The 13,447-nt window shown below is 47.4% G+C and overlaps 1 protein-coding gene across 1 annotated transcript in view; it reads right to left on the minus strand.

Moving 5' to 3' along the window:
• Positions 1-307: 307 nt before the first annotated feature.
• The window catches only part of CFAP53 (cilia and flagella associated protein 53), a 218,303-nt gene continuing 205,163 nt past the window's right edge, over positions 308-13,447 (minus strand). Inside the window, exon 8 of the mRNA XM_069626967.1 lies at positions 308-1,188. Coding sequence (XP_069483068.1) covers positions 948-1,188 — 241 coding nt within the window. The 3' untranslated portion in view covers positions 308-947. The remainder of the gene's footprint in view (positions 1,189-13,447) is intronic.

Here is a 13,447-nt window from a genome sequence, read left to right on the forward strand (position 1 = left end):
ACTGTTGGTAACGTTCACATTACATTACTCACATTTAAGGCGACAGTGGGAGGACGTGGTCTCGCGAGACTCGAGTAAGGAGGCAAAATTCTCACGCGTGCCCGAGAGGTTGGAAAGCGCTGCGGGTGCAGCAAGCGGATGCACCCCGGTGCTCACCCAGGCTTTGAGGCCTAAGCCTGAATTCAACTGGGAATGACACCTGACAGTATCTCGGGACCAGGAAGAACACTTGGGGCAGTGGAGCAGGCAGAGAACTGTCTGCTGTACATGGTGATTAAACAAGTCACTTACAATACTGTGTGGAGTCTTATGTGAAGCCATAACAGACAGTCTTTTTATTGTACGAAAGCATGATGTGGAAAACTTACACAATAAACTGTTCAAACTCATTGAATATGTTGGTGATGTTTGTTAGTCTTTTCTTAAAGGCACTTAATCTGTGGGGCACTTCATATTGTCATCCCTTCCCCTTTAAAGGAGGCAGGTACTGCTATGCAGACTCCTCTCTAAAAACTAAAATCGAAAATTGTGTAATTGGACCTTAGGTATTGAGTCTTTCGTACTTTTCAGCAAGGCAGGGGTTTCCAAAATGTACACTGATCTAAAGTGTCCACTGCAGTTGACATAGCTCATATCGCATTGCACAGACATTTGAGAAGGGATCAGCATGAACCCAGGATCCACCTGCAAACATGATGCACAAAATGGATACTGTTTGGAAGCACTGGAACCAAAATATAGACAGACTGTGGCCAATGAAAGCAAGGAAACAAACAGAAAGAAGGTTAATGACCGCACAAACAGCCCTAATCAAAATGCACACTTTGTAAACCACGTTGTACCTACATCCGAGTGAAGGGACATTTGCCAGAACATGATCGCATGGTGACTCCCATTTAATTCTAGTTCGCCTTAAAACATACAACAATGTTGAGTTTGCGAAAGTCTTATGCTGGGAGCCAGTCTTTGGGGCTTGAAATGCGTGATTTTCTCAAGGGGTGAACATTAGCCTGGTTCGCGTAAGGCCTTGCAAGAATTGTCTTCAGTTTTTCCTGGTAAGCCTTCTCTGCCAGGAGTCCTGCTTGGAACTCGCGGCACTCCTCTTCGTTCTCCATTTCCTTGCGTAACTTCTGATACGCCACCTGAGACAGGAGCTGGTCCTGATACTCCAATGCCAGTTGCTTGTGTCTGGAATTAAAAAAGATCAACACACATTTGCATCAGATGGAGCTCCAAACCAAGAAAGTGCTAGAGACACATGGCACCAAAATTACAGATGGGCAAAAGATCACAATGTTAAGATGTGGCAGTGGACTGCCTGCTGACCATTTCACAATTTCTCTGAAGTTGGACAACTGGTTGACTTCTTGAAAAAGCATGGGGGGGCTGTTCTCAGCCCCACTGAGAACTGGAGATCGAACAAATAATTAGACTGGTAGAGTTCAAGAGAACGTCTCCTACACAGTAATAGTGGCTGATGTGTTACTCTGTTTTCTATCCATCTAACCAAATCCTAAAACCACTCCCAATTAATCCAACTTCGCTGTTATTTTTAAGCCCCGACTCTTCTTTCCAGTTATTGATGCCACTAAAAGAAAGCTGTCAGTTTTATTTTTTAATTAAACAACAAATGCCTTCTTATTTTGTGGAGGCTTTTGTACAGGATGCTATTAGACGATATCGGACCTGCCGAATTAATGAAGTCCTTTATAAATTAATCCTCCTTGCCCAATCTATGCACTCACGAGTGATCAGCAGCATGAACTCTGGTCAGTTCGCGTTACTTGCAAAAAACACCTGGATGACCACAACATTGATCCTGACATTACTAAGAAATGTATTGGCATATGTATCCTCAGTCTACAGTCCTATAAAGAACACCACTATTAAGGCCTACATTATGAGTACAGCGGCAGCGTTAAAAACATGGGGCCTAATCATGAGTTTGGCGGTAGTGGTAAAACATCTGGTACCATAATTCTTAGCAGAGAAAAAAAATTCTGTCTGCAGCTCACTAGAGAGGGGAGGCAACTAAAAGGAGTGACAGGAGGGTCGTCAATCCAGCCACTACAGTGAATTTGGATACAAACTCTAAAATGGACTTTGTTTATGGTGGGCCGCCATTTCCAAAAGCTGGCGGACCAGTGAGAGAAAAAGGGGGCTGGGCATAAGGCCAGTTATATGTTCTTTGATGATTTTAACCCGGCCCCTGGCGAAAATGAATCCAGCAGTTGGTCCAGTGAACCAGCAGACTCGGGGAGCCAATGGAGAACAAACGGAAAGGACACAAAGGGTCACAAAGACCTGGGCTGTGTAGGTTGTTCGTGTGAGGTCAAGTGAGAAGGTGGAACAAGAGAGAAAAGACAGAGAAAGACGGTGAAGAGGAGACCAGAGAAGGATTACAGAGAGTGTGCAAGGTGAGGTAGAGTGAGTGCAAGACTTCTTAGTGAGAATAAGGGAGAGTAGGTGTGTGAGTGCTAGTGAGTGAGTAGGTCACTGGGAAAGTGGAAGGAGGGCGATTGTGTTAGGAGGTGAGGATGGATAGTAGTGGAGAGGGGAGAGGATTAGTGTGGAGGATAGACGTAAGGAAGAGAGTGAAAGAGAAAGAAAGAGATATATGTATGTATATATTTGCTGAAATGGATTATAGATGAATATTGAGCTCTTTGAGGTATTTATACATTTTATTTTAATTTTCTCCCTTTTCTTGTTACTTCTTCTCCACTTTCCTCCTACTTCTTAGGTTTGGATTGTTTATAGCTGGTGGGCGATTGGGGGGAGATTGAAGTAATTGCATGTTAATTTGTCGGTGGGAAAAATTGAAAAAAATAGTTAAAAAAAATAAATAAATAAATAAAAAAAGAGAGAACACTTAGTGAGCCCCTTTCAGAAATCTTAATAACCTTTGAACCGTCTGCAAAAGTTGGTGTGTTCTTGAGGCCATTTGTGAAAACTCTCTCCGAGCCATCAACGCCCTACTTTACTACTTTTGAAAGATCGATTTATTTAAATGTTATTTTATGTTATGTTATTTTGCATTTATATAGCGCCTTATATACCATTGGTATGGTCTGAAGGCGCTGGTAGGTTGAACGCCCTCGGGAACCGAAGTACGGGTCAGTAGAGAGAGAGAAGAGAGAGTCAAAAAGGTGCGTGTGCGCACCAGGTATGTGTGCAGCTGGGGCGGAATTCAAGTGGTAGCTGCTTCTTAGCGGTAGGTGTGGTGGTTGAGAGATCTGGAGTATGTGTTCGTTCTGGCCGGCTTTATCCAGGACGAATGTGGCTGCGTTAGGCCTGAGGAGAACCCCTGGCTGGGGGGTGTGAAACCAGCAATGTTTACTTAGAGTGTTGTGGAGTGAGCGGGAGATGTAGATATGAGAAGAGTTATACCGAATGGTGTCATAGTATCTCTGTGTTCTAGTTGAGTGATGGTGTAAGGGAGAGAGTAAGTGTGGGTTGTGTTATGATATATATTCTTTTTCAAATGTTCCCTGCATTCCAAAGCATATTATGTATGTCACGCAGTTCCGAGCGGGCAGGTCCGTTCTATTCATTTTTGTTAATTTCAGGCGTTCAGGATTGTCCTTCACATTCATGCATGCTCGACCTATTCATGTACTCTGGTTCATCTTGCGTGCTCAAGATTATCCTTCATTCTCCAGTGTGCCTCACGCATGCTCTCATGTGTTTCATACGTGTGCACTCCTGTCCTTCTTGTGCACCTACTCCAGTCTACCCAGCGCATGAACTCCTGTCTGCCTACGCACTCATCCGCTCTGTATACTCAGCCGCTCTCTATACACATCTGTTCGGTACGCTCATTTGATCTACACACTCATCTGGTCTACACACTCTTCCAGACTACACACTGATACGCTCAACATACTATTCGTCAGCTCCACATACTCATCCATTCAGCGTACTGCTCCGTTCAGCATACTCATCCGCTCTACAAATCCATCCGCTCCATGCGCTCGTCCGCTCCCCACACTCATCAGCACCATATACATTCTTACGCTCCCTATACATTCATTCGCTCCACATACACTCGTTCGTTCCACATACACTCGTCCGCTCCACCCATTCGTCCGCTCCACCCATTCGCCCGCTCCACCCATTTGCCCGCTCCACACACTCGCCCGCTCCACACACTCGTTCAGTCTAGATACTCGATCATCCGGTCCACCCACACATCGGCACAACATACTACTCGTTGGCTTGACAAAATTACTTGTCTGCTCTGCGTGTCCATCCGTTCCAGACACTCATCCGCACTGTGTATTAGTTTGCTCCACACATTCATCTGTTTCACAACATTCATCCGCACCACACTTTCATCCGCTTCACACACTCGTCCGCTCCACAATATTCATCCGCACCAAACACTCATCCGCTCCACACACAACATCCACTCCACACACTCACCCGACACCACCCATTCACCTTTTCGCACAATCATCCGCTCCATCAGCTCATCCGCGCCACTCCTACGTCCGCTCCATGTATTCGTCTGTTTCAGAACCCTCATCCGCTCTCCACACTCATCCGCCCTCCACACTCATCCGCCCTCCACACTCATCCGCCCTCCACACTCATCCGCTCTCCACACTCCACACCCATCCGCTCTCCATACTCATCAGATTTCCACACCCATCCGATTTCTACGCTCCTCTGCTCTCCATGCTCACCCGCCCTCCTCGCTCATCCTCTCTACATGTTCGTTCACTCTTACACATTCGTCTGGTCAGACGTCCATCCAGTCTATACGTTCGTCCGTTCGGATTAGTCGACTGTTCTACGCCCTCCTGTGTTCTGTTCGCTTTTCTGTTTTTGCATTTTCGTCAACTCTACACGTACTCATCATCTCTACACGCTCGTCCACTCTCTGTACACAACCACTCTGTATACTCATTGGCTCTAGTATGTTCATCTATTTCCTCTGGTCACTATATAAGTTCATTTGATCTTTCTAGTCGTCTATTCTACCACTCTCGCACCCTTCCACTTAGTGTGTTCATCTGTTCTATACACTACATCCATTCTGGATATTTCGTCTAAGCCATTCATTAAGTTCCCTCCTCATTCATTAAGATCATTTCATCGATTCAGATCTCCTAGTTTCCTGATGATTTATTCCCATTATCCGCTTTACTGTTTTGATCTACATTACTCGTTTGGTACGGTTTGTCTTATGGTTTACATTCGATTTTATTTAGTTGTACATTTCTTGCTTCCGGTCAATTGCTGGTTAGTTTTAGCAGAGGAGCCAGGTTTTCAGTAGTTTGCGGAAGGCCGTTAAGTCTTCAGTTAGGCGGATGTGGGGTGGGAGCGAGTTCCATAGGGTTGGGGCTAGGGCTGAGAATGATGATCCGCCTAACCTGGCTGAGTTTGTCTTAGGGATTACTAGGAGGCCGGCTGAGCTTGATTTTAGGGTGCGAGTGGGGTGATAGGGTATTAGCTTGTCTTGAAGATATTGCGGTCCAGTTTTATGCAGTGCTCGATGGGAGAGGCATCAGGTTTTGAAAGCTACCCTACGGGCTACTGGAAGCCAGTGCAGTGTCTTAAGGGCTGGGGATACGTGGTCTCTTGGACCGAGCGCGAGTAGCATTTTGGCTGCCGCGTTTTGTGCTCTTTGGAGTTTGTTTAGTTGGTAGGCATGAATTCCGAGGTATAGGGGGTTTCCGTAGTCCAGTCTTGATATGACAATTGATTGGACCACGGAGACTCTGTTGGGAAATGAGAGGTATGGAAGGATGCGCCTAAGATTTTTGAGGTGGTAGTGGCAGGTTTTTGAGACATTGTTGACTTGGCGCGAGAGTGTTAGTGCATCCAAGATTTTTCACTGTGTTGGAGGGTGTCGGTGAGTTGCCCATGGCGGGTGGCCAGGGTAGTGGGTGCGGAAGAAGATCGAGGTTGCCGCAAATCATGATTTCTGTTTTGGAGGGGTTTAACAGGAGGTGGCTTTGGGTCATCCAGTGTTCTATGTTAAGGAGGCAGGATGCCAGGTCGGGTCGGGAGTCGGGTTTCGAGTTCAGGAATTTTAGAATTAGTTGAGTGTCGTCGGCGTAGTTGTAACACAGGATGTGGTGTGAACTAATTATTGGTGGGAGGGTGATCAGGTAGAGATTGAACAGGAGGGCGGATAGACATGCTCCCTGAGGGACTCCCGTGTCGACTGGTCGGGCTTGTGAGGTAAAGCAGGAGAGTGTCGTTATTTGGTGCCTGTCTTTGAGGAATGAAGCTATCCATGTAAGGGCGGTTCCACAGATTCCTATGGAGTGGAGTCGGTCTAGGAGGATTGAGTGATTGATCGTGTCAAAGGCGGCCGAAAGGTCGAGGAGGATTAGTGCGGCGCATCCCGCAGAGTCTGCTGTCATTTTAAGGTCATCCCAGATCGAGGTTAGGGTGGTTTCAGTTTCGTGACGTGATCTGAAGCCTGATTGGGCTGGGTCCAGGAGGTTGTTGGTTTCGACAAAGGCATTTAGTTGGGAGTAGGCGGTTCGGTCAATGAGTTTGGCAAGGAACCTGGTGTTTGCGATTGGGCGGTAGTTTTTGGGCTCGAGAGGGTCGAGCGAAGGTTTTTTAATTAGGAGGTTTGACGTGCACCGTTTTGAACGCGTCGGGAAAGATACCGGAGGAGAGGGAGGAATTTATGATAGATCTTGCGTGTTCTCCTGAGCAAGTGGAAGCTAAAATTTCTTTAAGGGTTGTGGCTGGACAGGGGTCCAGTGGTGAACCAGAAGGTTTGCGGGCAGATAGCAGTTTGAGAAACTGTTCTGGCGATATTGGACTAAAGGATTCAAACTTTGGTTGCGTAGAGGTTGCGGCTGCAGGGCTGGCCGGTACGGGCGGAGGATTGCCCGGTGGCTGTAGTTGAGCCATCTTGGTGTTTAGAGTTTTTGTTCTTTCGATAGCCGTGTTGTGAAAGTGGAGGGAGAGTGAGTCGCACAGTGATTGTGTGGCGGTCGGGATGGTTGTATTACAAGCAGGATTGGTGAATTCTGAGATGATTTTGTGGAGTTCTTTGCTTGGGTTTTTGCAGTTTAGGATTCGGGCGTTGTAGTGGGCTTTTTTTGCTTTCCGGATTTCGGCCTTGTATTGATATAGGTGACGGGCCAAGGTGGTCCTGCTCTCGTGGGTTTTCTCTTTCTGCCATTTGCGTTCTAGGTATTTGTAAAGTCGTTTAGTGGTCTTCAACTCAGGAGTGAACCATCTGGGGAAAGGGCCGCAGCGGGTTGATGGTTTGCATGGGGGGGGGTGAGTCGCAGGAGAAATGCGTTGAGCCATGAGTCAAAGGCCTCAGGGGTTAGTTGGTTGTTGGGAAGGCAGGTGGGTGGTGGAGATTGGAGGAGTGCCTCTGCTAGGTCCGGGGTGATCATTAGTTTTTTCCAGCATTTGCGTAAATTCGGAGGTTCGGATGCAAGTACGGGAAGGGGGTCAGGTGAGTGGATCGCGAACGAGAGAATTAAATAATTGGACCAGATGATTGGGGTGGGGGGCTTTAATTCAGGGTGTTGGAGCTAAAGATGGCATCAAGAGTGTGTCCTTTGTAGTGAGTCGGGCCATTCATGTGGGTTTGGAGATTAATTGCATCTAGCCGTCAACCAGGGAGTTTGTCATAGGGTTGGTGGGGATGTCGAGCCATATGTTGAAGTCACCAAGGAGGGTGAGGTTGGGATGGTTTAGTTGGAGGGTGGCGATCGAGTTGCAAAGGTTGTTTGCGAATTGTCTATCGTAGCCAGGGGGCCTGTAGATTATTAGGAAGCTGTGAGAGAGCGATGGGGAGAGGGAAAGTTTGACGAGGAGAGATTCGCAGGATGGGATGGAGGGATGGTTGTCGATGATCGAGGAGCGGAAGAGAGATTTGAAGACGAATGCTACCCCACCTCCTCTGGACGGACGGTTCAGTGGGATGAGGGAGTAGTCAGGGGGAAAGGCTTCACTAGCGATTGGGCCGAAGTCATCGGAGAACCAGGTTTCAGTGATGAAAACTAGGTCTGGTTTGACAGAGGCGAGGAGGTCATAGATGCAATGTCTGTTTTTTGCTACGGAATGGGCGTTAAATAGGATGCAGTTCACATCGGAGGGCAAGGTAGGTCTAGGTGCTGGACCGGGATGTGGCTGTGGCGGAGAGAGTGGAGGGGGCGGGGGTGGGGTAAGGTGATGCTAGAAGGGAATAGTGGGCGGGCAGAAAACTTGGCAGGTTTCGGGCGGGGCTGGGTCGAGGGGGAAGGTGGCAGGGGTATGAGGGCAAGGCGGTGGGTGGGTGATTTCTGGGTGTGGTGTGCCAGGTCTGATAGTGAGCGGAGCTGATGTGGGCAATGCTGGCGGGTCGGGGGTGGGGTTCAGGGGATGAGTGGTTTTAGGGTGAGTGGTTCGCCATCGTGCTCCTCTGGCTTGGTGTTTGGAGAGGGGAGTGGCAGCGGATGTGGAGGAGGGTGGGGTGGTTTGGGAGGGAGGGGGTGTGGGGGAAGGCAGATCGGATAGTGGGGATGGTCCCCGGGGGTCGTTTCTGACAGACTCTGGTGGAGTGGGTGCGCTCATGATTGGTGCTGGCTTTCGGTTGTTTTAGGAGGGTTTTCCGATTGTAGTTCTAGGATCGGGGGTGTCACGCCTTTAGGCACACTTCTGGGTTCGACGATATTAGAATATCGGTCAGTCACTAGATTCAATTTACTTGCAGGGGGTATTAGATTATTTGTCACCGTTCTAGATTCTACATTACACAGCTAAACTGTTAGTTATCTTAATAGGGTTTAGCAGGGCAAGCAAGTGGGGTACTACTTTCAATTCACTGTTATACTGAGAGGGTGTTAGGTATGAATCTAAATCAAGTTTGTATTAGATTATTAGTCGCCGTTTAGGTTTTACATTACACATCTATACTGTTTAGTTATAATAATATGATTAGTTAGGGTACGCTAGTAGGTACAGTTCATTCAATTTGACTTCATACAGCGAGGGTATTAGGGACTTTGTACCGATAGGTTATTAGTGAGATTGATCGGTTTGGTCCAGCATGATATTACATTATTGCAATTTTCATAGAGAGGCTATTGTGGTCACTTCAGAAGATATTCTTCCACAGAAAGGCTATTAGGAACGCTTTCTAAGTTCACCGAGAGGCTAGTGGGCACACTTTAGTGGAACTTTTCAGACAGGCTATTGGGCGTGTCTCTAAATTCAACTTTCCAGACAGGCTATTGGTAACATTTTTAAATTCGTTGACTTGCAATTGGGAACGCTTCTAGATGCAGTCGGGTACACTTTGAAATTCAACTTTCCTCGGAGAGGCTATTGGTCACAACTTGACAATGTGGTTGGGTACACTTAAATTCAACTTTTCTCAGAGAGGCTATTGGGTACAACTTCTAGGTGCAATTGGGTACACTTCTAAATTCAACTTTTCTCCGAGAGGCTATTGGGCGTAACTTCAAATGCAGTTGGGAATACTTCTAGATGCAGTTGGGGACACCTTTCACATGCTAAGGGGAGAGTTTCTGAGTGCAACTATAATGGGTTTACGTTGTAGATGCTGCGTTAGAAGAGTGGTAGGGTAGTCTGGCCTGAAGTAGTTGGTTCTGGCCCTGCCCTTGCCACACTTACTTGTTGGCTTCTTGCTTCTCCTGCGGATACCTGCAGATACGATCTGGAGTCGTCACTGAAGGAGTCGTCCTTTGCTTCAGGTCCTTAGCTGATGGGCTGCCGGGCAGAGGGCTGCCCTGGGAGAACTGGTAATGGAGGGGAGTCTTCTCCGCTGGACCAATCGGAGCGCGGTGGGCGGGTCGGGAGCCGGGAGGGAGCACAATCAGGAAGCTGGTGCGGGGTGGGATCGGGAAGGCAGGTGGGACACAGGGGGCTCTGGGGGCCTTGTAAATCGTTGGAAAATGGCCCGCGGGGGCTGTAGCAGCGGCGCTAACTCACCAGCAGTTTCGGCTTGAAAGAGGGGCACACTGCTGCAACGAGGCCGTTAGGCCTACACACAAGGTCCTAGGGACCAATCGGAGCGCGGTGGGCGGGTCGGGAGGCGAGAGGGAGCACAATCAGGAAGCAGGTGCGGGGTGGGATCGGGAAGGCAGGTGGGACACAGGGGGCCCTGGGGGCCTTGTAAATCATTGGAAAATGGCCCGCGGGGGCTGTAGCAGCGGCGCTAACTCACCAGCAGTTTCGGCTTGAAAGAGGGGCACACTGCTGCAACGAGGCGGTTAGGCCTACACACAAGGTCCTAGGGACCAATCGGAGTGCGGTGGGTGGGGCGGGAGGCGGGAGGGAGCACAATCAGGAAGCTGGTGCGGGGTGGGATCGGAAAGGCAGGTGGGACACAGGGGGCCCTGGGGGCCTTGTAAATCATTGGAAAGTGGCCCGCGGGGGCTGTAGCAGCAGCGCTAACTCACCAGCAGTTTCGGCTTGAAAGAGATGATATACTATTAGTTTCATTTTGGACAGGAGATCAATGCCAGTTGCAATCTACAATGTGTTCTTTACATCTCTCTCCGGTCAACACCAGGAGTATTTTTATATCTGTTGTGGGATTGAAATAACTTGCACTCAGGTAACGGAAAAACCCAAGCTGCGAGGGAGGGTAGAACGTTTTGGTAAAACATAAAAACAAAATTAACAACTAGCGTTATTCACAATGCACTTTTCTTTAGCAACAAAAGTATGAGAACAAGAAAAATATATACGTTGCTTCACTAGTGAAAGGCTTTAGAGCACAGAGAGAAACAGCAAATGTAAACAATAATTCTGCTGTTAGTCGTGAAAGTTTCACCTTGCGTGGCAATTCATGGTGTGGTCACAGGGCTTTTTCAAAATAACGATTGGTGGGAAAATATGCGATATAAAAGGTGTTTATTATGCATAGGGGATATGCATGATTTTCTAAGGTAGTGTGGCAAGACGAGGATCCATGGGCAGTTTATTAAAAAGATGTTCTGTCTTCTACAGATACTGTCAGCAGGCATTCATGGTGCCACAGTCTTACTCTATTGATGGACTGATTCCTCAGGAACCCTTTGGTGATAGTCCTTCAGAATGGCCAACTTGTCAGCAACCTGCTTTACCTGAGGTGTGGTGTGTGTCCCGGGTGAGAAGAAGTAAGGTGTGTGTCTTCGAAATGCCACTTCTTTGCCTGTAGCATACACGAAGAATGGCTTCCTGCAAGGTCAGCACCCTTCTAAAGAAAACACCCTATATAATGTAGAGGATTGGAAGTTCCTAAAGATGACGAGGATAGCAAATAAGTGCTATGATCTATGGACAAGTCCGCGTATGGATGTTGGGTAGGAATTGGTGTAGTAACACTGTGTGAAACTACACAACACTTACCTGCATGGTATTAGTTTACCCACCTTTGGGTACCTCTGTACTACACAAGTTGGTAGTGTGACTGAGCAGCAAGGCCTATCTCAAGAGGGGTAAGCATTCTTTAAAAAGGGCAATGTATGTAGCAGTCAAATATACTTTAAAAATACTTTTCAGGATCAGCACAAGTTAGTGTATACTCTATGGATATGATCTTTACACAATTCCTACAACTGGATGTGACTTCAGTGACAAGGATACTAATGGCATTTATATATCACTAGTTAAACGTTGCAGATTCTGAGGTAGCAGAAAGGAAAGGTTAAAGGAAGGAAAAAGGTTAAACAGGTTCTCAGTATAGGTGAGGACAATTACATCTTCCAATGAGATCTTGACAAGCCAGTCTTAAACAAGTTACCATCTACGAGAGACAGACATCTCAAAGTCAATGAGCTACGTTAGGCAGAATCCTGTGCAGTTCCCTTAGGGAGCACTACAGAAGATTAAGACTACAGGTATGAGCAATAAATCCCCTTTGGTATCAGTCTGTACCACAAAGACTTAGTTGGCAGCTGTGGCTAAGCAGTCAGACTTATCTCAAGAGGGAGATGAGCAGTATTCAGGGTTTACAAAATAGGGTTACAGCACTATGGCACAAGGAAACACTGACCAAAGCTTTGTATTAAAAAGAATATACATATTTATTTTACACACTTCTAGTTCAACACATTAATCACAGTTAATAAAGCAAGTTAAAATCAGTCAAGAAAATTATACACAACTCCCTAGTTAAATTGTAGACAGGTTTGAGCAAGAGTGAAAACTGAGCAAAACGGCACAGTGAAAACCAAACACAAATGGCACTCTAGCAATTTCTCACAAGGGAGGGAAAGTACAAGTTATACAGGAATATATTCTTTGGCACCCTAGCAACACTTCCGAATAAGTTTGTGAACAAGTTTAGGCAAGGCAGTACTTTAGCATATAGAATACTTAAATGAAAACCGAGCTAAATGGCACGTCACAAGTTTTAAAAGTGGGAAGGAAAAGGTGGTTATAAGAATTAGGTGCACCAACACAGTTCTAGTTGAGACGCAATCTAGAGAAGGCAGTTGTAACAGATTTAGCCAGAGTCAATAAGCCTGTGCCAGAGTCAGTGGTACAGGGCAAAGTACCCAGGAGCAAAATGTTCTTGTAGCTGCAGTCATGTCTTTGTTAAACGATTCGAAAAGGTGGATGCAGAAGGTGAAAGACAGGTAGGTAAAGGATTTAAAACACCTTTAGTGCTACCACACGAAAAGGGCGGCCTGGCGGAACAAAGTACCTTAATATGAAGAAGAGGCTCCTGCTGTGGCGGTTGTTCCTGGTAGTTCCTGCAGTTCGGGAGATCCAGCAGAGGAAGAGAGGCTCTCGTCGTGGAGGAAGGTTCGAGTTACTGCACTACCCAGGGAGGAAACCAGCCGCGGTGCTGCCAAATGAAATAAAAGGCATGCTCCTTTAAATCGCAGTCCGGGTGGACGGGTGCCTGGCTATCCGGCCTCCGAGTGCAGGGCACTGGCGATTCGACCAAGGCAGGTCCAGGAAGGCGATTGGCAAACTAGTTGGCCCCACCAGCTCAAGGGAAGAAGGCTCTTGCAGATGAAGATCTTCTCTCGTCGTGTGGAGAAAAGTGGTGAGACACTGCAGCGGGGCTTCACCGGTGGTTCAGTCGTTGCAGATGTCTTTGGCTTCTCTCCTCTTCGGTTCCTCAGTTCCAGTGGCGACGTCTTGCCTTTCCAGTCCTCAGGATCCTGCTTTTATGCAAAAAAGATCCCCATTCATACAGCCTAGCTGTCACTCACACAGTGGAGTGGTCATCTTGGCAGGAGACCCTCCAGCCTATCAGGGCAGAGTGTGACATGGGTTACTGCGGCAACCCTGTCCAGGGGTCCTATTGCCCCTCCCACACAGTGGACCCACCCCAGACTCAGTGGCGCCGGAAGGTGGGCTTCTTGGTAGAAGCCCGCCAAAAGGACGAAGAAAGGATCCCCGACCTGGGTTAGGAGTTTAGAGAAAGACACGAGAAAGAAGTTATATAAAAGTTCTGGTAAATAAAACCTACCAGAGTAAAGTTAATATAAGAATAAACCGGCGGTATGTTAGA

The sequence above is a fragment of the Ambystoma mexicanum genome, chromosome 6p (genome assembly GCF_040938575.1).
Source record: "Ambystoma mexicanum isolate Mex_15411 chromosome 6p, UKY_AmexF1_1, whole genome shotgun sequence".
Classification (NCBI taxonomy): domain Eukaryota; kingdom Metazoa; phylum Chordata; class Amphibia; order Caudata; family Ambystomatidae; genus Ambystoma; species Ambystoma mexicanum.